The following is a 23214-nucleotide window of genomic DNA, read 5'->3' on the forward strand; positions in this document are numbered from 1 at the left end:
TCAATCGCCCTTTTCCGGTCGCTCAAGCGGTCACAAGGCGACCCGGGTACTTCCAACTCATCCTTTCTACCACCCGGTATTGGCGGCGAGGAACGGTCTTCAAGCGGTCTCGTATCCTGAAGTTGACGGGGAGAGGGTGTAGCCAATGGTATATACCGTGGGAACGGTTTGGAAGGCCTGTTTGGGGCGGGAGGTGAGGCTGATTGCGAGGATCGTGATACGCATATGCTGATAGAACAGGCAGAGTCGGTATCCACGGTAATATTGATCTGGGTACTTGTATTTCCAGCTGAAATTGGCCCTTTATCGACGAACCATGACTGTGAGGGCTGTGAATCGGTCTTCTTCCTTTTTCCAGGGCGTTCCCTGACCGCCGGAACGTTCTCCGGCGTGAAGCCGAGGTCCTCCAGATATCTCTTCTGTTGTATCTTAATCCCGTTGGGCATGCCCTCTGTTTCTCGCCAGCGTTGAATAGCCTGATTCTTATCCCTATACCACGCATCTCTGACGAACTTTTCTTGTTGGTATAGGGCTGTTTCCTCGATCAACGCCTGTTTGGCTTCGTGAGCGACCCGCATATCTTCTAACGTATTAGCGGTCTGGAACTGTTTGTCTTTTGACTTCAACGTCATTTTGACTTTGTAACGTGAAGCGCGTTGAAGGCGTTTTTGCTTATTCGTCTGCTTTTGGGCAACGCGTTGCTGTAGGATGATCGCCTCGTTGGCAACGGCTTGTAAATCCGAGATAGCATCAACGGTATCTGAACTAAAGTGGTGCGCCTTGGCCGCCATACGGCTTGCCGCATATTTGGCCCGTGAAAATCGTTCAGCGGTAGGAAGGGAGTCCGGATATCGCGGTGTATTCGCTGCCGTGGCGTGGCCACGCAGTTTGGCGAGCACTTTGGTGCCGTCGACAGGAAACAAGCCTGTATCTTGGAAACCGCTTATTACGTGGCCAGTTGTGAAAGCCGTTTGCCAGCAGCGCTAAGTTAAGGGAAGATATATCAGTTTACCGCTAAATTAACCTGTAGATCGAAAACGACTTACTCGAATCGCAGCAACGAAATCTGAGCGGGTGAACACCGGAATACCGGTGTTTATATGCTCATGCAGGACCGCCTGCAACTCGTTTTTCAGGTGAGTGAACACGGATACGTCCATGGGCTGCATATAATGCGTTGAATGAGGCGGTAAAATAACGATCTCGATATCAAATCTGAGGCAATAATCAAGTATCTCCATGCCAAAGTGGCCGGTAAAGCCGTCGAGAAAAAGCCACCTCCAAATACGTGTTTTGGCCCGCTGTGAATTTGGATCGATTTTGGCCGCAGTGCGGTTCACAAAGTCGAATCTGACGTCAAAGTCATGACCAAACCACTCTTTCAACGTGGGAGATCCGATCGATTGCACGGCAGCAACTTCTGGCCACGAATACCGGTTGAAATGCTGTATCCAGGTGAGCTGGATATCTCCGTTGGAAAACCCCGTTTCTGACCGCGTAAAAACGATACCCTCAGGCAGATCCAGATCAAGCCAATCGCTCGTTGGCCACTTTGTGAAGATACAGAAGGGCGGTAGCGACTGCCCAACAGCGTTGCCACCGCCTATCAACGTACAACTCTCACGGTTAGCCGGATCCGCGGTGCGTGGCTTTTCATGCCTCTTTTTCGTCACGACCAATACCGGTATCCGGCCATCTCTCACACCGATTCTAGTACCACATTCGTCAGCGTTCCAGGCCGCTGAAGCCGTGATCCCAAGCTCTACCGCATGAGCCGCCGTGCGGCGATACCAGGCCTCCACAAGATCGATCTGTTGCTCCCAACTAAGGCGAGTAATCTCGACGGGTTGTTGTTTGGTAAGTCGCAGTTCCGGGTGTTTTTTACGCCAACGGCCGTACCAGTTCATTTGAATTGGACCACAGGGCGGTATACGTGACTGACGCATCAGATTGGCCGCAGATATTACGTGTTGTGAGTCGGGATATGCACCAAGTTTATCAAGCTGCATGATATACGCAACGAGAGCTTGATCTTCAGCATCAGTCAACAATGAAGGCCGCCCGCTGCGCTTTATCGATATCTTAGGACTGCCATTGATCAGGAGACTACGAGCATGCCGCTGAGTACTCGAATACGGGTAACCGTTCCTTTTACAGAACGATCGTAGCGATTCTGGCTTGGATCTGCCCTCCCGCGCGGTATCCGCCCTACTGCGGTGAGTTTCGACATATTGGGCATACATGCGGGCTCCTAAGATAGCTTGAGATTCTGGGGACGTCATGATATAGGTATATTTGCGGTAAGTGCAATTGTGTTGTTATGGAACGGGATTACACTCGGCATAAGTTAAATTGTTAACGATTTTCTAGGTAAAAAACTGATGCGGGGTGGCCCACGGTTTTTTCGAAAATCAAGGTTTTGTAACCCCCTCTTTGAGGGGGCCCACAACGAACAGCCCCCAAGTAGTATAATGTTGTGAAAGTCTGTTCAATTGCGAAGCCCACGATTGAAGGGTCACGAGCTACAATAAACATATGGGATGCACCATAGCTTCGCATCTCAATTCACAGCACGACATGCATGACGATACCATGATGCATTATGGCGTTGGTTCTGGTGTTACGGTACGATCACGATCACGATCACGATTATAGTATGTACAGGCGACAGACAACAAACGTCCGGCGTTCTTTGATCCCCCGCAGTTTGGAACCCACACACAACGCCCAATAAAACCAAATGCACCGAAGTGAACAGAAACAAAATCTAATCATGCCATGCCTGGTATATCGTGGTATAACATCAACATCATAAAAGTCCCAGGCTCGAATAACAAAATAGCCCAAACCCGACCAAAAAAAGGACAAACAAGAAAAAAAAGAAAAAAAAAAAGAAAAAGAAACGATCATGCAGTCCTCTTCTCAACGATCGCCTCGCCGACGGGCTCTCCCCCGACGAAGCCTCCATTCTTGCCACCGTACTCAAACACCTTGTGGCCCCTGACCCACGTCTCCAGCACCCTGCCCTTGAACTCGTGCCCTTCCCAGGGCGAGCACTTGTTCTTCCACCTCATGTCGCCGCTGCGCAGCGCCCACTCGGCCGCGTCGTCAAACACGCACACGTCGGCGTCCATGCCGACCTTGAGCCCGCCCTTGCGGTGCGCCAGGCCGACCTGCTTGGCCGTGGCCTGGCTCGTCAGCCGGACCATGTCGACGATGGTCGGCGCCTCGAGGCCCTGCCGCGCCCGCCGCGTCGCGATGGTGTGGAGGATCGGGAGCCCCAGCCCGACCGACGAGATGCCTCCCCAGGCGGCGAAGAAGTCGCCCTGCGCCGTGTGCTGCACCGGTGCGGGTGCGTCGCTGCTGCTGCTGCCGCTGCTCCTCCTGCTCGCCTCGAGCTTCTTGTTCTTCTCGGTCGGGCTGAACGACACGTCGATGCCCGAGTCCGAGTGGTGCGGGAACGGGGGTCGGGCGGGCGGCGGCGCGAGGCGGTTGGGCAGGAGCTTGAGCTCGGGCGTGCAGGGCGAGTGGTCGCTGACGACGGTCTTGATGACGCCGTCGTGCTGGTCGGCCCGCACCAGCTCGCTCCAGAGGCCGTCCTGGTTGGTCTTGCTGCGGATGGGGGGGCAGCACTTGTGCCGCGTGTCGCCGTCCTCGATGTCGTCGGACGCCAGGCCCAGGTAGTGGAAGCACGTCTCGGCCGTGACGTTGACGCCCCTCCTGCGCGCCTCGCGCAGCAGCGGGATGCACTCGGTCGCGGACAGGTGCACAATGTGCAGGTGCAGATCGGGCGCGAGGTCCGTCATGCTCAGGATCTCGCTCACGGCGCACGTCTCGAACTCGGGAGGGCGCGACTCGAGGAACGTGCTGTATGCCGTCAGCGCGCCCTTGGGTGCAAGCGGTGGTGCCGACGACTGCACCGAGTCGCCGACGCTGTCCGCGATCGGAGGGATCATTTCTGCGTGGAACATGAGCGTCGTCGGCGCATCCTTGAGCGCCTTCATTGCCAGTGCAATGTCCTTTGCCGACACCGCGGGGAACTCATCCACTCCCGAGTCGATCAGGAAACCCTTGAACCCACGGACGCCCGCGTCCACCAGGGGGAGGAGGTCTTGGGAGTTGCCCGGGATCACGCCGCCGTAGAAGCCCACGTCGACCCAGCACTGCCCCACGCTTGCCTTGAGCTTCTCTTGAAAGTTTGCCACCGTCGTGGTGGGCGGGATGGCGTTCAGGGGCATGTCGATGACCGTGGTGACGCCCCCTGATGCAGCAGCGCGCGTGCCCGTGTTGAACCCCTCCCATTCTGTCCTGCCGGGCTCGTTGAGGTGAACATGAGCGTCGACTAATCCAGGGAGTAAAAGTTTTGGCGACTGGTCAATATATGCTACCGACGATGGGAAAGAGCTTGCTGGTAGTATTGTTGGGACAATGGCTATGATCTTGCCAGAGTTTGGGGAGATGGTGATGGTTGCTGGAGAGAGGACCAAACTGTCATCTTCGAGGGTGAGTACTGCCCGGGTGGACACCAGTACGGCGAGTGGTTCAACTTGAGATCCCATCTTTGGGGTTTGGTGCAGGCTATGTAGGATATGATTTGTGGTTTGGTCTGACTGAATGAAGTTCAGGTTCGAAATCCAGGTTCGAAATCCAAACAAAAGAGCGAGCGTTTAAACAAAAAAGAGAATCTATTGTGGCAGCCAAAGATCCGAGCGGGCTAGCAACAGAGCTTCGATATGTTGCTAACCGTCCGATCGACAAGCCCAAAATAGCCAAGCTCCAAGCTTGCGTGCCACCAAAGATATGACGGCAAGTCTTATCGCAGATACGCCGAGAACTGCGGATAACTTGCTGATAAGAGAGGACAAATGAGATTGGTGGCTCGGAAAGCCAACTTACTTGGCCGTCCTTGTGCAAGGGGACAAGACGTCAACTTTGTGCGTTTGTGTTCTTTTTATCTTGTGAGCTGAGGCGCGGGACGGGTTGGCCTTGGTGACAGATGAATATGGGATGAGGAAAGGAGATATCCGTGGACATGCTATTTCTGCAACAAAATGGAAAACCAGGCTAGGGGGGGGAGCAAACATTTTATGTGACGGCACGAGTCAGCAAGAGAGAAGCGGACGGGCCCGTCGTTAGGGCGGAGCCGGCGTCGTTTCTCTGGGGAAAGGAAACGATTCGGCAATAGCATCTCCCATCGACGCGGCCAACCTGACCTGGCTGGCCCGTTTCGCCCGCTCCGACGCTGCCGACCTTTTTTTTTTTTTTTTTTTCTCGCCATCATGCTAGTACGGTGTGTAGCATTAGCCACAAGCAGATGCCATTCAGGGACTGGGTTGTTGTTGTATCGTATCCACAGAGCCCTGAACCGGCATATAATGTGCTTTTACTACGCAGTCTTGACGAATGATCTGGAACAATGGCACACCCCCAGCGTTCATCCACCGGATCCATATGATGGGAGACCGAGCCTGGGATCGAAATGCTTGGCGGGTTTGGAAACAAAACAGAAACAAAGAGAAAGTGAAAAGAAACGCAAAAAAGGGCTTGCGCGCGGCCAAGCAAACAAAGAAAGACCTTGGAAAAAAATGCAAGGCAAGAAGAGCTTATCGATGTTTGCCAATTGGCTCGGCAAAAGATACGGAAGTAACTTGTCCACCGGTAATAGGAAACAAAAAGTACCTCTTGTGGTAAAGGGAGTGAATTTTTTCCTCACCTTGGAACCCTGTCTTCAGGCTGCCACCCCAAGAGACCAGCAAACCAGGTGCATTTTTCTGCGGCCGTTGTTGCATTGATCTTAGACAGATTGCAGGGGTGGGGCAGGTCGAGATCCTTATCCGACCAATCAACTGACAGAACCAGAGGCCGCTCTCGGCACCCATCTGACCTCCTTTGAGTTCCACGGGAGATGGATGAGGTTTTGATCGAGTAACGATCGAGTAAGAGAATGCCGAGAATGGTTCACCTCCGGCCGGTCCACTTGTCAAGAATTTCTTTGCCTGCATTAATCCTGCAAATTGTCAGCAATAGAGCACAGCTGGGGGGTTTATTCATGTCGGGATTCTAGATTCTAGATGATTAACTCGTGCATTGTTTGTGGCTTTTTTATTGCCCTTTTAGGATTAGAATCGCGATGATCAGGGTTTCTGCAGACTAAAGTAACAAACAAGCTTACGAACTACCTTGGGCTCTCTAATCTAACTGAATAGAGGGGGCCCAGAACATCGTATTCTTGTTACCGGCATCTGACCAAAGAAATACAGCCACTGCCTCATTTAGTCCCCGCCCCCATCCGCTTCTCATTAATTCGCCCCTCCCTCACAGCTTCGCAGAATCCGGGTTCTTGACCTCGACGAGCAGTTTTCCTTTGAGGGCACGCGCAGGGTGTTAGTAATGGTGCTTGCGAAATTCAGAGGCAAACAAAGGGCCTGACTCACCTTTGTTGACACCGTTGAATAGATCAACCAGAGTTTGCTCAATGACATCCATTCCGCCCTTGACAATCGTCTCGCCGCGCTTAATCTTGCCCTCCTGGAGCCACTTGGCCAGATCCTGACGCGCCTGGGCGTACTCCTTGATGTAGTCGAAGACGATGAAGCCTTGCATCCTGATGGACATGGCGATGACCATGTTGATGTTCTAATTTAGGTAAACATTAGCCCTTGTTGTCGTCGCGTCATGCATTTTCTTTGACGGTGGATTGTCGACGGAACGGTGGGTTCTCACCTTTGGCCCCCGGACCTCGTTAGCGCTGTCGTTGTAGGTGCTGATGCCGCCGCACATGACGAACCGCGCGTGCTTCTTAGCGCGAGCCAACGCCAAATCGAGGATCTCACCGCCAACTGCACAGGGTGAAATCATGATTCAGATTAGCCAAGAATTTCCCTTACCGTAGTTGCTGTTGCTCCTGTTTTTTTTTTTTTCTTTTTTTTCTTTTTTTTTTCGTCTCCTTTTCCTCTCTCCCTTCCCTGCAGACAATAGACTCACCGTTATCCCAGTAGACGTCAATGAACCCCTTTGTCGCCTCGGCAAACTTCTTCTTAAAGTCGGGCGCCTTGTAGTCAATGGCCGCGTCAAAACCCAGCTCCTCGACCAGCCAGCGGCACTTGTCCTCACCGCCCGCGATGCCCACGACGCGGCCGGCGCCGTAGACGTGCTTGGCCATCTGGCCGACCACGCTGCCGGTAGCGCCCGCGGCGCCCGAGACGACGACGGTGTCGCCCGGCTTGATGGCCGCGACGTGCTTGACGCCCATGTAGGCCGTCAGGCCCGTCATGCCCAGCACGCCGAGCATGTCGGTGGGGCGGCCGTTGGGCGGGACGGCAAAGGGCGCGTCAAAGGACCGCGGGCCCTTCTCCGACAGGATGCTGATCTCCTGCCAGCCGGGCATGCCGGACACGAGGTCTCCGCGCTTGGCCAGCTTGGAGCGCGAGGCCAGCACGCGGCAGACGGCGGCGGCTCGCATCACCTCGTCGATCTGGACGGGTGGGACGTATGAGCGGGCATCTGGGGGTTTTTGGATTCTCTTTTTTTAGCTGTGTACTTGGTTTGTGGCTGATTGAGGGTTATCGTGTTTGCTGTTTGCTGCGACTCACCATTTAGCCATCCACGCATAGCTGGGTCGAGGCCAATGTACAGCGTCTCGGCCAAGATTTGTCCATCCTTGAGGTCGGCCTCGGTAGGCGCCGGCTGCACCTTCTTGGCAAAAGTCTTGCCCGGGATGATTTTGGGCTTGGGCCGCTCGGCCAGCACGACGGATGTGTTATTTCTCGACATTTTCCAATTGATGGTTTGAAAACAATCTGAACAATTGGCGAATAACAATAAAGGATTGGCTTGACCAATTTCACCCAAATGTGATTGTGGACGAGATGCACCCACTGAGAGTTCGGATGACGTTATTTCTCTCTACCCCAACAAAGGGGAATAGGGGTCCGGGAATTAGAGTTGACTCGAACGAAATTGTGCCGTAGGCTGGATCCTATCTCGGAACTGCAAAATTTACTATCGCAACTGGAAAACAAAAATGCAGCACAACTCAACATTCGGCTTCTTTCCGTCCAACGATCAACCCCCCAAAAGGCCACTCTTCTTTCTTCTGGTAGTCATTCCCGACCCCATGCCTCGGTAAACAACCTTGTTAAAATCCGGGGCAGATCAAAATCGAGAAGGATTACCGATGGTAGCCCCACCATAATGCCGAGGCCGCAGGCTTTCCAGTTGTTAGCATCGTGACCCTAACCCGTAAAGAGAAAAGTCTGGCGACGTAGCCTGCAACCTGGTCACAATTTATCGAGGGGTCTTTCTTCCAATGCACTGTTGCAGAATTATGGCTTCTATTCAATAATTATTATATACTTTATAATTACTGCTTGATGGAAACGCCAATTGAGGTGATGTATTCACACCTCTCTCGGGTCTTGTCGTCCACAACCTCCATGCTGGACTTGCCACCTGTCGCAATGAGCAATCGCTTGTGACCCGCGTCAGTCCACGTATCCCAATTGACCGCGTCGGCCACCTTGTGCGTGTTGGGATCCAGAGTCCTGATGAAGCTGGTCCAGTATCCCTGAGTGACATCGACGGCGTGCGCGTTGATCTGGCCGGGGTAGAGGCTTGCCGGTGCGCCACCGTTGGTGTACTCGGGGCCAAAGATGGCTTGGTTCTCGGACTGCGTTTCAACATGAACGTCATGGTCAGCTTTAAAAAAGAGAAGAAGAAAAAACTCGGTTGTCAATGCGGGGTTCGGATGGTTCGGATGGTTCAACCTACCGTGTGTGGCACACCCTCTCCTGAAGCAACCTGCTTCGGGTCCTCGACGTCATATCGGTAGTTCCAGGACTTGCTGCCCTGTCCAAACTTTTCATATATCGACGAGATCCACATGCCGGGACACATGTAGCGCACGTCACCGTACGCTGCGGCGGCCTGCCCAAAGTAGCAGCCTGTGTCGGGGCAGGTGTTGTTCTCGTTGGGGTACATGTCGTTGATCTTGCCCATCTGCTCAATCGTCATGTACGGGAACTGGTCTTTCAGGAAGGTGTTGCTCTGGCCGAGCGTCGACGTTCCTCGAGGGGCAAAGGACCGCCCGTCGTTGGTTGACGTGCCAAAGATGACCGGAACGCGGAGGAACCTTCCCTCCTCGAAGGCGGTATAGGTCAGCTCCGTCAGCATGTCGCCGTCAACCACGGGGTTCCACATGTACAGCGGCGCCTCGGAGGCCCCCGGGTAAGCGCTCGGCTTGTTGGCGGCCTGCAGCTCGGTGGTGTTTTTGGACCGCAGGCAGGCCAGCGAGTCGGCGACCGCACAGCCTGCGAGGATGGCAAAGTTGTCGTACTGGTACTGGGACTCCTCCACGGTCAGCACAGTCGCAAAAGACACCGCCGTGGCGGCTGCGCCGTGGAACAGGCCCTCGTCCTTGCCGCCGTACGCGATCAGCTGCAGGGAGATGCTCGCCCCTCCGGCCGAACCGCCGATCAGGACGACGTGGTCCGGGTCGCCACCGAACTGCGCAATGTTCTTCTTGATCCACTGGAGCGCCTTGCGCTGGTCCTTTAGCCCGTTGTTGGGCTCGACCTCGTTGCCGTTGGTGAGGAAGCCATAGGGCCCGACGCGGTAGTTGAAAGTTATGGCGATCAGGCCGTAATCGCCAGCCTTGACCAGCCCTGTGCCGTCGTAGTTGGAGTTGGAGTTTTTGTTGAAGCCGCCGCCCTGGATGAACATGACAACCGGGAGCTTGGAGGATGAAGTGGCATTGGACGGCGCGTAGATGTCGAGGAAAAGACAGTCTTCCGAGCGAGTGGCACTCTCGGACTCTCCGGTCCCTATGCATATCGGCCCGTGCTGCATGTCTTGTCAGCCACCGCATGTACTGCTGAGCTACTTGGAGAAAGTCTCAGGGCCAGACATGAGCGCTGCTTACCTGTGTCGCGTTCTGAATACCATTCTGGCAAGGCGCATCCTGAGGCGGCATGAACCTCAAAGAGCCAACGGGCGGGGAGGCATACCGAATCCCAAGCCATCTGGTAACTCCAGTCGTCGCGTTGGCAGTTCCCGCATACTGGTTGCACGAGTCCCCTACCACGGTGGAGAGAGCTGCAGAAGACAGTCCCGGCAAGGCACCAAGGAGTGCCAGCTTCCACAAAGTACGAGCCATCTTTTCGAGCGGTTCCGCCAAAGGAAGAGAGATGTCTCGGGAACTTGTGGGAAGGAGAAAGAAGGTGAAGACAGAGGGTGGTGAACGACAGTCGACCCTGCTCACCGATTCGGGGTCTTCCCCAAGATTTATGAGTCTCTTGCCAGGCGAGCACCAAGAAGAGGACTGGAACTGATACGGAAATAAGGGAATTTGCGCCCACCCACCCGACCCGTTATTGAGGGGGAGCATGCAACCAGACTTGTTGAGCTCTCGAGGCCATCCTGGCCAAGCGAGTCGTTCGTCATATTTCCGGTGTGACTAGCTACCTACCTCCTCCGAGTCAGCTCATACTGCGCGAGGTAGCATGGGCAACTTCATCTTGGTGCCTATGACGATACGGTATGGTGACGGTCCCGGGACTTTTTTTTGGTCGTGCGGAGTGGTGAGGGGGTTGGGCTGGGGTACATTAAACAGACGCATCGGAGTGGGTTCGTTTAATCTTCGGCAGTGGAGTTTACTCTCCTATGCGGTATTGCATCTAGCTTTCCAAAAGACCTTGACCTTGTTGACATGTTGTAGATCCCACTTTGCGCACTATACTACCGCGTAAAAAGGGCACGATTGCTGGCCACGCGAAAGCTGTGCGGTATTAAATCTAACCTCGCTACGGTTGACAAACTCAGCTGTAGACTGGTACTCGTGGTAAAATAGAATTCTTTGCTTTGGAGGGCAGGATCAGTTGACATGGAAAGGAAGTAGTGACATCAAGCTCACCTCAACTATGGAAGTGTTGTGGAGGTATGTACCCCAGGCATTGTCTGTTACTTTTACCTCATTATAGCTTTACGTACAATAGTAGGTCGGAATGTGGACGGAAGCCGGCGAGACTGGGCGTCGAAAATTTGCGCCGACACGTGGTCTAGTGGGTCATCAAGGCTTCCATATTACCCCATAATACGCAGTACTTGCTTGTTTTTGGCACCGAATCAATGGAACAGCTGGATTTTGACTGGGACACGCCAAGTCTAGATCCATTCTCAACTCTGAGATATGCTTACCGGCTCCTCGGTTGAGCGTATCGGCTTACCTTGCTCGGTAAAATTTCCCGGGGAAAGGTCGGACTATTCTGTTCTGTTCCCCAGAGAATGCATCCATCCCCTGCATCACCCCGCAGCGTCATGATTTCTTCCACCACACAAGATGCATTCGCAAAGTTGAAGATGTTGACTGACGATTGCAACTCGATTGCAGCAGGAACAATGACCTTTCGGTGATGTTGGATTTAGGACCTTTGCCGTTCGCCCAAGTGTGTTTGTTTACAATAGAAACAATGGATATGTTTACAACAGTTTACCAATGACAAACACCAATGTGTCTGGATAATGTCTTTGTCTAGTTCTCCTTGAGAAATTCGCTGGTAAAAATGACGTCTCTACATAAGAGCAAACACAATCGACCGTGTCTAAATCATGGGATTCGATTGGCCACCAAACAACTTTGCACACTTGAGCATTACTGAACACTCTACAGATCATATCAGCATACCGACCAAGCAGCATATCGCAACCTCCAACTACCACCATGCCTCAGCCCGCTTTATCCCTGTGTCTGTTGCCAGCCGAGATTCTCGACCACGTCTGTCTACAGCTCGGGCCATCGGACCTCGTGCGGCTCATGCAGACCTCCAAACATCTTCATGATACAGCCAGGTACCACATGGTCCTGCGGCACACCAGCATGGGCGACAGCTTCCCACTTATCTTCGCATGCGTTTCTGGCGATCACGAGCTGGCTCGGATCGCACTCGAGGCCGGTGCATCTGTCGGATCGCTGAATCTGTCCGTAAAAGGTATGGGCAAGGGTGAGGCAAACACAAAGTTGAACCGTCTCCTCTCCCGGTACAGTAAAGGAGCCCACCCCGAAGCCATTGTCGACATCGACGACGCATACTGGAGCTTGGCCGAGGCTCCAGTACCAACCTCGTCCACGAAGTGGTTCTGGTCGTGGATCATGTGGAAACAGGCAGGCTTCACACCCCTGCACGTCGCCATCTATTGTCAGAACAACCACGTTGCCGAGCTTCTGCTTGCTCATGGCGCAGACCCCGTTGGCGACTTCATCTCGTGCTGTTATAAGTGCTGCGGCATGAGAAGGGAGTGCCCCGCTCGCCGGATCGATGCAGATTCCACCCTCCAGGGCTGTCGAGCCGACGGCTGCAGGAGATATCCACCTCTGTTCACGGCAATCAACAGTGGCAACTTGGGCATGGTCGACGTGCTCCTTCAGCTCGGGGTCCCCTTGCTCACCGCATATGCCAATGGCCAGACTGAGCTGCTCCCTGCCCACCTGCAGAGCCATGTATACGCCGGCGTCCTGGTGGCCCGTACAGCTCTCCATGACGCCGTCAGGACCGGAAGCGTCGAGATCATCGACATGCTGATCCGACATCGCCCTGATGATCTCGGGGCCTGCGTAGAAGCAATCGAGCCAACCATCCTTGGCTGCAGACCCATCCACGTCCTGGCAGAATGTCCTCCTCATGCCGTAAAGGATGTACTTGCTAAACTGATTGCGCTCGGGGCAGATATAGAGGCTTGCAATGTCGCTTACGAAGCCTCGAATGTTGAGCAAGGGTCTGGCCCCGAGCTAGGCGCGCAAGCAGCGCCCATCTCGGGCTTTCCTGATTTTTCCGATGGGCAAACCAGGGGCTCCGTCGGCTTATCGCTCACGCCACTGGCCTATGCCGTGTGGTGGAAGCTTGGCAGGGTAATTTGGGAGACAGCCGACGGTTCGGAATGGAAGTCAGAAGGCTCCACCGAGGTGTTGGTTGCCTTCAAGGCCCTCCTCGATGCCGGCGCCAATCTGTCCTCTCTCGGCACCAACCCGCGCATCTACAAGAACATCGACGGCAGGACCGACGATCCGCTGTATGGCGGGCTGCAGCTCATTCTGGAGTGGTGCGCCATGTACGAAGGTGGGCTTTGTGAATCTCTTGTCGTTCGGTACTTTGGGATCTTGATCGAGCGTCTGACGCAACACTGCGGCCATGTCTCACTTACACCTAGCCACCTCAGATTCCTTCTCGACGGCGGAAAAACCGACATGCGCTGGTTTAGGCAGGAAGCTGTGCGAGAACTCTTGGCCACCCCTCCCATCGAGCAAGGTACTCTATCCGACCCAATCTTGAACGGCAAAGCTGACGTCCTGAGGGATTATATCATAGATTGGGCTGCCGAACTTGTCACTGAGCCCTACCGCTGGATAGATGCGGTGGCAAGAGGACATGAACCGTTTTTGGCATTTCGGCTGCCATACGTGGTATACGGACGGAGGTACAGAATGGACTGCATAGTGAGAGAGCTGGTTGAAGGTGTGCGGCTGGACTGGACGCGGCTCCCCTTTGCGCCGCCCCAGTTTCACCAGTTCCCGACCCATGCTGGCCAGACGATTCCCGGCTACTTTGACTGCCACCCCTTTTACTTTTGGCATGATGAGGCCACGCCTGAAGAATGGATAAAGATCATGACTGGACTCCAGAAGGCTGCTGAAGATCGACAACGGCGTCGGTTCCCTCGTTTCCAAACATACATCCATGGCAAAGCGGGAGAGTGGAATCCCCAGTCGGACATCAAGATGTTGTGGACCGCGCTCCTTTGCTTTTCTCCCTTCAAAATCCAAAAGAGCATCCCTGGCAGACAGCCAGGACATCTGACCAAGGCGCTCTACGCGCAGGACTGGAAGTTTCTCGAGTGCGTGCTGCCCCTGATCGGCCACCGCAACATCAGCGTGACCGATGCTGACGACTTTCTCGTCCTGTCGAGCCAGATACCCATGGTTCCGAAAGGCCTGCGGCAAGCAATTGCCCGCATGGCCGCTGGGATCGAGGAAAAGGTCGACCAGCTTCGGCTGGATAAGCTGATGGCCAAAGGTGAGCCTGCTTCTCCACCCGAGTATCTGTATCTTGACCAGTGGGAAGGAAGTTAAGTTGCCGGTGTTTCATTGACCAAATACAGTAGACTCCAGAGAAATTAAACTGGTAGGCAAAAGCACAAGAAGCAAAATAAACAGAGATCTTATGTAAAGCTTAGGGTCTTTTTGATGATTTTGAGATGTAAACGCTGGACACAAGAGAACTGACTGCAATAGAACAAACACCAACGTAGATACGTTCGAACCCACCCGAGCCGTGGCTAGAAGCTCACGACTCCAGTGACAGGCCAGCCATCAATCTAGCATATGCCTTGATGTCGGCCTCCTCCACAGCTGGATCCTCCATATTGGGCGGGAGGACATCCCCCCCAGAGAAACCAGTGTAGCAGAGATACTCTTTGACAGTGCCGTCGGGCTCGACCTTGGAACGCTCTCGGCATTCGACCCACTGAGAGGGGCCAATGCTGCCGTTGAAGCCCATGTACCGCTTCCTGAGGAGACCGAGGGGCAGGCTGTGGCGCCGCTCAAAGGCTTGGGACTGCATCTTTTATGTTTATCGGCCCTACAATTTAGCATACAGCATTCCTGGGTGGGGGTTTAGAGGGGTGAGCATAACGTACCCCTTCCCAGGCGCCATGCGCCAGTCGGACGTCCTCCAGCTCCGGCAAGGCCTCGCGAAACTTGTCAAACACGGCCGACCACCTCAGTGAACTGACGTATCCCAATTCTTCTTCAGAGGTCTGCGGTAGCTTTGTGAGCTCTCCTGTGCGGAATTCCTCCAGGCCGTAGTCGAGGACGTTAAAGTAGTGCGCTATGGGGCAGTCGTCGAGCCACAGCGTACGCAACGCCTTGTGAGACGCGATCCAGTCGACCTGCCAATCATAGGCAAAGTTGAAGTTGCCCAGCGACAGCGCCCGCAGGTTGGGGAAGCTGATGTCGGAGGTGTCAAACTCGGGAAGGAGGCCAAAGTAGTCGTCGCAGTACAGCGTCAGGCTGGTCAGGCCCTGCGCCGCCGGCTTGAGCCACTTGTCGACGAACCCGCCAGGGGCCCAGAAGGACTTGACCTCGGGCATCGTGATGCTGTTCTCGGGGGCGGCGTCGTCCGACTCGGTGCAGACGGCGACGTGCAGCTCCTTGAGACCCGACACGACCGACTTGAAGTCCTGACCGTCGGCGCCCTCATGCACAATGTTTTGCAGGTTCTTGACGCTGAGGGCCCGGATGCCCCGGCCGGGCAGCTCGTTGACGCGGGCCAGCGCGCCAAACACCGCGTCCAGGGTGTCGCTGCGGCCGCTCTGCGTCTCGGGCACGTCCTTTTCGAAAAAATCCCCCGTCTCGGCGCCGCACAGCGACGAGAAGCGCAGCGCCACCGCGTCGACGCCGGGGAACTCGCCCAGGCGGCCCAGGGCGGCGGTCCACGACTCTGGCTGCTTCCAGAGCTCCTGCTCGTCGATCTCCTCGCTCATGACCGTGTCGATGATGGCCTCCCGGGCGTGGGCCCGCAGCGTCGGCGAGTCGGCCATGTTGCCCCACTTGTCGGCCGACTCGTCGCTGGGCCGCAGGCGCACGATGCGGAAGAGCTGCCGCGTCGCGGCGTCGTGGAGCGCCCTGCACGTCAAGCGCAGATTGCGCAGATCGTCGAGGCTTTTGAGGTCTGCGTTCCACTCGGAATGCTCATCTTCCGCGTAGCTGAAACCGGGGGTCCAAGGATCCAAGTTGGCCGCGATTGTTGACAGGATTTCACCTGCGAGGGTGCTCAATGAGGCCATGGTGCGTTTTATTTGATTCGATTTGCGACAAAGTCTTTGCTGAGACTTGTCATGATTGAGGCGAAAGTTCCCGCATTATAAAAGAAATTTGAGCTTGAGAATGCACTCGTCCCCTGTTCCAATCCAAGACAGGCAGCAGTGGCGCCCATGTCTGAGTCCAATTGGATAGCTTGATCAGGGGGCATTGTTGCCTGGACGGTGGATTTCTGAGGCTAAACGAGGTACCGGCGAATCAACAAATTGAAGCTAGGTACGGGGTAGGCAAAATTGTGACGTAGAAAATGGACGATCAAATTGTGCCTCATTACAAAGGATTGCACTAAAAACTGCACGATAAGAAGAACGCTAATCTCGTCCCCGGCTATACCTTATGTCCGGTGCGCCCTGACCACAGCTATAAACCCCGACATGGACTGAATACAAATAGGTAGTTACCCATTTAGGCCCCTTCAGAGGGTATAACGGTAATCGGGGTGACACTGCCATCTTGCTGCTAGCGCCTTGGTCTTTGTGCCGTTGGCCGTCCCTTCGGCGGCCATGTCCTCGGCGCTAGCGTCGTCCAGCTTCTTGTTCCTCCAGGATAGGTAGAACCTCAACGCAGTGGCCATGGCAATGCACATGCCGCTAAAGGCCACGTTTGCGATATTGGCCTGCCAGTACTGCGGACCCTGGGTTGCGGGGTAAAAGTAGCTGGCGTAGATTGACGCGAGGTTCGACATGGCGTTGACAAAGGCATAGGCCACGGCGCGCTTGGCCGATGGGCGCGGCAGCGAGGTCGACACCCACGACAGGATCGCGCCGAAGCTGCCATAGATGCTCATCATCATAAAAGTGGCCGTGTACCGTGCCGCCACATTGAGAGTCGTGGCCGAGATGATGAAACCAACACAGGCAAAAACCTGCGGCCACAGGATGTGCAGCCACCGCTCGCGCTTGGCGTCGCTGTGCCACGAGTTGCTGATGCCGAGGATGGCAGCAAAGACATACGGCGGCGAGCTGAGCAGGAGAGTTTCGCGCTGTGGATAGCCCAGCGTTTGGACGATGGTAGGGAAAAAGTTGGTAAAAGCCGCAGCAGTGTTGAGGCCCAGCTGCATCATCCAGATCAAGTACAGGTTAACGTCGGTAAAGGCAAGTTTGAGGCCCTGGAACGCCGAAACTTCCTCTCGGTCATCTTCCTCGTTTGCTTCCTCTGCAATACGCAACACAGCCAGAACACGTTCCTCATCGCTGAGCCACTTGGTATTGGTTGGGTACTATTATATAGCTGGTTAGTGTCCGCTACACTGAGCGAGCTACCAAGGGTTGAAAGGGGGTAGGTAGCATTCCGAAGGGCAAGACCTACATCAGGAACGACAAAGTATGTAAGAAAGGCAACCGGTATGGTCATGACACCCTCAATGATGAAAAGCCAGCGCCAGTCAGCGATTCCCGCAACCCCGTTCATGCCACCCATGATGGCCGAGCCCAGAAAGCCACTAAAGGCGCCAGCCATCTGTCCTGCCGCAAAAAGGATGGAAATACGCTTGGCCAGCTCCTTTTTGGTGTACCAACAGCTACAAACGAGAGATAGCATCTATTAGTCAGAATTTCCCACATGGAAGAGTTACTTGCAAAGCTATAATACGAGACCCGGAGCGGAACGACATCAACCTACCTGAATAGAAAGAGGGCACCGGGGAAGAAGGGCGCCTCAACAAATCCCAACATGAACCGCAGGGCTATCATGCCAGAGTAGTTCTGCACTGCGCCTGTACACGCGCTGACCGAGCCCCAGCAGATCATAACAGCTGGTAGGAACAGAGACGGGCGAACTTTGTTCAGTATCATGTTGGTTGGGATCTGTGTCAAGATGTAGCCGACGAAGAAAATGCTGATGACGGTATTGTATTGGGTGCCGTGAAGACCAATGTCCTTCTCGAAGCTGCCGAGCCGCGCAGTCGCGATGTTGTTGCGGTCGATATAGTTGAGAACATCTTTTTTTATTTTTTATTGTCAGCTATGGCCAGCCATGGCCACAAAGATTCGAGATAGGACAAGGGAGTCAGGAAAACCTACAGAGCAGCATCATTAATGGCATCATGCGGCTGTCAATCTTTCGCACCAATGCCTTTTCCTTGTGCTCTCGATCCTCAATGAGAACTCCATCTTCGGTGACCTTCAAATCTGCATCAATCGTCTCAAGGTGGAGACTGCCGCCAGGCGTCTTGAGCACCTTGACCACATCCGCTTGATTCGCTGCCATTGTTGGAAACCAAGTCTCGAGCGTGGGAGGATGCGACTATAGAGCGGTAAATGCGTACGCCGACCCAAAATCCAGCAATATACAAAGACTCGGAAGAGCAAACGTGTCCTCGCCATGATATTTATAAAGGGCATCTAATTATTACACCACCCAGCAGATGAGGAGGTGGACAGACCGCCGCCCCCACAACAAGCGGTTTCGGGCCATATCCGACCACTTTCATCAGTACCCCCATGTGGAAATCACGCGAGATCCTGCAGGCCGGTATTTTACCCCATGGAGAAACCCCAGATTGTTGACTCGCGCCGTTGTCGTTGCTGTGGAAGAGACGATATGCGGAGAGGTGCGGAGTTGTGCGGAGAAGGCCCTCGGTAACACTGCCGATCGGGTCGTTTCTCGGTCGGCAAACCACGAGCCGACCATATCCTGGCTCTATAGCGAAATTTGTCGGGCCCAATTAAGTGACATTCGCTACTCCAGAGACTCGGGAGACTTTTGCCAATGCGGGCAGACATGCTCACCGTATGGACTGTCTGACGGCAGTCAACTAATCCAGCTCGGAATTGTTCCTGTACTGAGGAGGTTTTGTGGCCTAGTATCGCTGAACTGATCCTTACACAATAGCCCAATCCCGACTGAACACGGCGTGCATGACAGACCGAATGTCCTGGCGGGTATTCGTCAAATCTTGACGTCGTTGAACCTCTTCCAGAACTTGCGCTGTGGCCCTGGCATTTGACGCCACCTTTTCCATCCTAATAATCTGCCCTCGGATCCACTCTCGCTCGTTCGGGTCTTTCTCCTCGGAGCCCAACATGAGCAGCGGCCATAACAACGTAACCGGGAGCGACTCTGACGTTTGCCCCAGCGGACCGCTGATCAAAGTTCCCTCCGGACCCGTTTCGGTCCCCGTCGACGCGGTATTTTGTTGCCCCGGCGAGAGTTGCCCATCAGAGTCGGAGAACTCGTCGACCATGAGTTGTGCCAGAAGACGGATCTGCACAAGTGCGTCCTTCGTATCAGCCGTCAATGGAAGTTGCTTGTATGCCACACGATGAAGATGGACCTTGCTGGCGTGGAAGTTGGCGAGATATGCTCGGAACGCTCGTGTCACTGAAGCTGCTATTTCGAAGCTCACGTGTGGCGCTTTTAGTTGCCCAGCGACGGCATGATCCATCAACTTGGGTCTGTTATCGTAAAGAGCACGTAGGTCTTTAAGAATGGCCGCTGCGATGTTCATCACCTCGGTTTCATCCTCAACGGTGCCGCGAGTCCGGTGCCATGGATCAATCTTTGAGATGCGGCCCATGAACGATTGGACTTTTTGGTAAAAGATATGACCCGGTTGGTACAGCAACTCAAATAGAACGTCCTCAATATCATTACTGGGATGTGTCAGCTCGTCATCCGGGTTGTCAGCTGTTGCCGGCGAGGGCTGCACGAGCAAATTCTCATCCTTGTCGTTCAGGAAAAGGCCATCGCCTCCTGCCGACACAGCACGGGCGTCCAGAAGACGAATCCAGGAGAGTATCTGCATTTCCACAGGATCAAAGTCACTTCCATGGCCAAGACTAAACACCTCGTAGGCACGCTTGAGGTTTGCATGCGTTGTGTCCATCCTTTCCTCTAGAATGTCGATATAGCAAAGAAAGAATAGCGTGGCCAGCAGATCCTTTCGCTTTTTGCTGTACTTTACCAGATCTTGGTCGGATGTATCTCCGGCGCGAGCGAGTTCGTCACTTGCAGCCTGGTAGTGGACCTGTGTTGTTTGCATCCACGGCGTCTCTCGGCGGCATCGCAACAGGCTTGCGAATGCCAGGATCGCGGATCGAACCATGGAAGATGTGGTAGCCATGGAAAGAAGGACATGCCTCATGGTATTCCATTTCTTCTGCGTCTCAACCTCCAGAAGTGGCGGAACAACCGAGTTGACAAAATATCTCAACAAGTCGCCGTCCGCACCTTGAAGCGCCGTTTCATCGCCGGGTGCAGCCGGTGGACTGAGTGACTGGCCTGTGTGCCTGACAGCTCTGCTCTCCGATGGCCGGGTGGCCGATGAAACCAGCGAAAAATCCAAATCAACATGCCCTTGGTTGTCGGGTGTCTGCAAGATCAAATGCAAAGTGATTAGTCATATGCGGCATGTACTTCTCAAATGCATCGCAAAAAGGGTGATTACCATCCAGTCACTATCAAGCTCAAGTTCCGTGTGGCCCAAGAGTCCCCCATCAGTCCAAAGAAATGTGGCGTAGTCAAAGAACTGGTCGACGCCCGAGGCCTGGAGCGTTGCGGGTGCATGCCCCTGTGCCTGTTGACTCCCGAGACCTCTCATGGCGCGACGTAAGCAAGGTGTGCTGGCATTTTGTGGGTTGGATACGCGCTCCTCACGGGGGCGTCTGGCGTGCGTTCTCGGTGCCGCAGGACTTGGTCTTGCATCGGAGCTTGTGGTAGCGCCGTCAGTCGTGGCAGAGGACATACGCCATTGACATGCCAGATTTAGTCGCTGACAATGACCGCAGTGCGGTCGATTTTCGTCGCAGCGGACTTTCCGTCGTCTGCCCGTTGGTTCTCGTTATAAATCAGTAACGACGCAGCCGCTGGGAGGGCAAAATTGGCACACCTGTCACACCATACCTGCAAGTCAAACACCCATTCTTGGATCGCACTGCGCGACGTACTGGACTGCTGTTTGAGCCATTCTGGCCTGGATTACCGGACTCTACAGTATCCTGCGTCATTATCTGCAGGGCCGCAACGAAGTATGGTCTGTAGAAATTTACATCGTGTCGCAATGTGGATTTTGATCCATGTGATGCAATTCTATGCAATGGTGGGAACCCACTTGACGACAATCGAAGCTCAACCCGAGAATTTGGAGGTTTGCGGGGTAAAGCTGAGCGCATCAATTGCCGACTTGGAGTCCTACAGGGGCCTGCCTCCCGCATTTAGCTACCTATTTTTAGTGGATCTACCCTCCATGGCAGTGGAGGAAAAAGCGAGGATTTTCTCTTGCCAGGTTGGCTGCAGTTTCCGGGTGTCGCAAGTGCAGGCTCCAGCTCCGTGTTATCCACGACGTTCTTTGGGAACACAATGGCTTCGTTCATTCCTACCATTAGCAGGGGGCTCACATTCCCTCCATAAGGTACCTAGGTACCTAATATTGGTACTTGTTTGCAGTACCGGCGGTGTTGCACTGTTTGTTCATCTCTTCTGGTTAAATTTTGCCATCCTCACTGTTAAGAACACAGCTGCTTCGCTTAGCTCGGCTGCTTTCACATTTTGTCTTGTAAAGTCGAAATTGATACGACACGATCGCAGATTTCTATGCCAAATTCGACAAGAAATATGCATGCTCAAAACGCAAAAAATGCTCTCATTATTGATAGGAATAGGGATGTCTATGACCCCCAATAACGGGCCAGCAGACCAACGAAACAATTGCAGTTTATTTCCTATATTGTTAATGGATTTGTGTAAGATTACAAAAATATGTTTGTTAACAGTGAAAGGCCCTTTTATAAGAACTTAACCTCTGTCGACTATCGATAAATACTGCATACGCAAATGCAACGTAATTCTAAACCGACAGCCCTCATTATAACGTTGCGTACCCCCTGTTCGGCACCCTGAAAATCTAACAACGAAATGCCTACTTTTATAAACTGATTTAAATATAAAATTATCAACGGACAAAAATACAATCGTTTTCACGCTTCTCCGGTTCATTAACCTCTTCTTCATCAGCTAAAGGTTCCAAATTTTCTATATCATTTTCCTGCAATCCAATAATGTTCTGTTTGTTAACCAAAAGCTCGTTTGGATCCGGAACCACCCTCCTCCTTTTAACCGGCCGTATTGCCTCCAGTTGTGCTTCCAATAAGCTGATTTTTTGCTGGGCGCTAGCCAAAAGGGTATCTTTGGCTTCGAAGCTTTTTTGGACTTTTGCAAATAAAAGACGTGAAGTAGCGTTGGTTTTGTTGGATTGGGAAAGTTTTTGCAGTTGAAGTCGGATATCTCGGGTCGTTTTAGGGGTTTTCCAAATAAGTAAAGACGGGTCGTTAATTTTTTGGGCTGGGCTTTCCGGTGTTTTATCCCTTTGCAAACCGTTGTTTTTATCTTTTATAACGTTGGCGTTGCTATTTTCTAACAAAAAAGGGCTTAAAAGTGGTTTAACCAAGTTTACCGGCCATAACCCCGTTGTACGCCAACCAGATTGAATGGTTTTTGCTATAAATGCTTTTAATCTGGCTTTTCGATAACAAAGTAGGAAATTTCGTTTTCCAATAACTGTTAAACAGCAAAATTGGCTAACAAATCCAAGTTGACGTCGATAAGCTTCTTTTAACGGCCCAAAAACCGATAGATCCAATGGTTGAAGAACGTGTGACGAATGAGGGGGTAAATATAGGAGTTGAATATTATTTTGCAAGCAAAGAAGCATAAATTCGTCCGTTATATGTGATCCATGGCCATCCAAAACTAATAACCGCTTTTCAGGGGTTAAAGGTTGGGTATACGGAATAAACACCTTTTTTAACCATTCGATAGCCGTTTGGTTATTTGTCCACCCGTTTTCGGTTGCATGAAATTGCCAATTATCGAAAGGGCTTAAATCCGTGGGAAACCATTGTTGTTGTACGTTTTCTCCCTTAAATATAACGAGGGGAGGGAGGGCAACGCCCGTAGCCGATATACATTCGATTATAGTCGTCCAACCACGCGTTCCGGGCTCTTTTCGTTGCAACGGCCGGATCCCGTTAAGCCCTAATACTAGGCCATTAGATCCTTTGCCTTCCATTATACCGGTTTCGTCCATATTCCAACGGTTTTCCGGTTTAATAGCGTTAATAACCGGGTTCGTAATATAAAGCCACCAAGATTTAATTACCTCCGTAGTAGCGCCATTAACCCGGGCGTTATCTATTCGACGGGGCCTTTGGGTTTTAAGGATTGGATAACGAGCCAAAAAACGAGTTATCCAACGTTTTCCAAGGCCTTTTGTCTCTCCGGCGGCTTGAAGAATTCGTTCGGCAAAAAAGCGTAATTCTTGATGCGTTGGCGGAAGCCCTAAAGCTGTTTGGGTAAGTACCCAATCAGCCAAATGCTTTTCCTGTTCCGTGGAAAGCCTTTGAAAAGGG

General features: G+C 53.2%; 7 protein-coding genes across 7 annotated transcripts; 1 reads left to right on the forward strand and 6 right to left on the reverse strand.

Moving 5' to 3' along the window:
* Positions 1–2583: 2583 nt before the first annotated feature.
* MGG_10412 (allantoinase) lies at positions 2584–5709 on the reverse strand. The gene has a single exon (XM_003719381.1). The coding sequence runs from the start codon at positions 4557–4559 to the stop codon at positions 2907–2909; it is 1653 nt and encodes a 550-aa protein (XP_003719429.1). The 5' UTR covers positions 4560–5709; the 3' UTR covers positions 2584–2906.
* Positions 5710–6052: 343 nt separating this feature from the next.
* MGG_10413 (NADP-dependent leukotriene B4 12-hydroxydehydrogenase) lies at positions 6053–8149 on the reverse strand. The gene is made up of 5 exons (XM_003719382.1): positions 7593–8149; positions 6985–7503; positions 6724–6839; positions 6435–6636; positions 6053–6362 (listed from the first exon to the last, which is right to left on the reverse strand). Exons 1-5 carry the CDS (start codon positions 7771–7773, stop codon positions 6316–6318), a joined length of 1065 nt encoding a protein of 354 aa, XP_003719430.1. The 5' UTR covers positions 7774–8149; the 3' UTR covers positions 6053–6315.
* A 154-nt stretch (positions 8150–8303) lies between these two features.
* MGG_10414 (cholinesterase) lies at positions 8304–10367 on the reverse strand. Its single transcript, XM_003719383.1, has 3 exons — positions 9920–10367; positions 8770–9840; positions 8304–8668 (listed from the first exon to the last, which is right to left on the reverse strand). The coding sequence occupies exons 1-3, from the start codon at positions 10151–10153 to the stop codon at positions 8363–8365; spliced, it is 1611 nt and encodes a 536-aa protein (XP_003719431.1). The 5' UTR covers positions 10154–10367; the 3' UTR covers positions 8304–8362.
* Positions 10368–11716: 1349 nt separating this feature from the next.
* Positions 11717–14119, forward strand: MGG_10415 (uncharacterized protein; the record flags this gene model as incomplete). Its single annotated transcript, XM_003719384.1, has 1 exon — positions 11717–14119. One exon carries the CDS (start codon positions 11717–11719, stop codon positions 14117–14119), a length of 2403 nt encoding a protein of 800 aa, XP_003719432.1.
* Positions 14120–14206: 87 nt separating this feature from the next.
* Positions 14207–15940, reverse strand: MGG_12222 (F-box domain-containing protein). The gene is made up of 2 exons (XM_003719385.1): positions 14686–15940; positions 14207–14603 (listed from the first exon to the last, which is right to left on the reverse strand). Exons 1-2 carry the CDS (start codon positions 15832–15834, stop codon positions 14334–14336), a joined length of 1419 nt encoding a protein of 472 aa, XP_003719433.1. The 5' UTR covers positions 15835–15940; the 3' UTR covers positions 14207–14333.
* A 343-nt stretch (positions 15941–16283) lies between these two features.
* Positions 16284–18180, reverse strand: MGG_17622 (uncharacterized protein; the record flags this gene model as incomplete). Its single annotated transcript, XM_003719386.1, has 4 exons — positions 17890–18180; positions 17489–17807; positions 17177–17387; positions 16284–17087 (listed from the first exon to the last, which is right to left on the reverse strand). Exons 1-4 carry the CDS (start codon positions 18074–18076, stop codon positions 16284–16286), a joined length of 1521 nt encoding a protein of 506 aa, XP_003719434.1. The 5' UTR covers positions 18077–18180.
* MGG_17623 (uncharacterized protein) lies at positions 18167–20937 on the reverse strand. Its single transcript, XM_003719387.1, has 3 exons — positions 20711–20937; positions 20256–20631; positions 18167–20180 (listed from the first exon to the last, which is right to left on the reverse strand). Exons 1-3 carry the CDS (start codon positions 20812–20814, stop codon positions 18690–18692), a joined length of 1971 nt encoding a protein of 656 aa, XP_003719435.1. The 5' UTR covers positions 20815–20937; the 3' UTR covers positions 18167–18689.
* Between the last annotated feature and the right edge of the window lie 2277 nt (positions 20938–23214).

Source organism: Pyricularia oryzae, chromosome 6 (genome assembly GCF_000002495.2).
Source record: "Pyricularia oryzae 70-15 chromosome 6, whole genome shotgun sequence".
Lineage (NCBI taxonomy): Eukaryota > Fungi > Ascomycota > Sordariomycetes > Magnaporthales > Pyriculariaceae > Pyricularia > Pyricularia oryzae.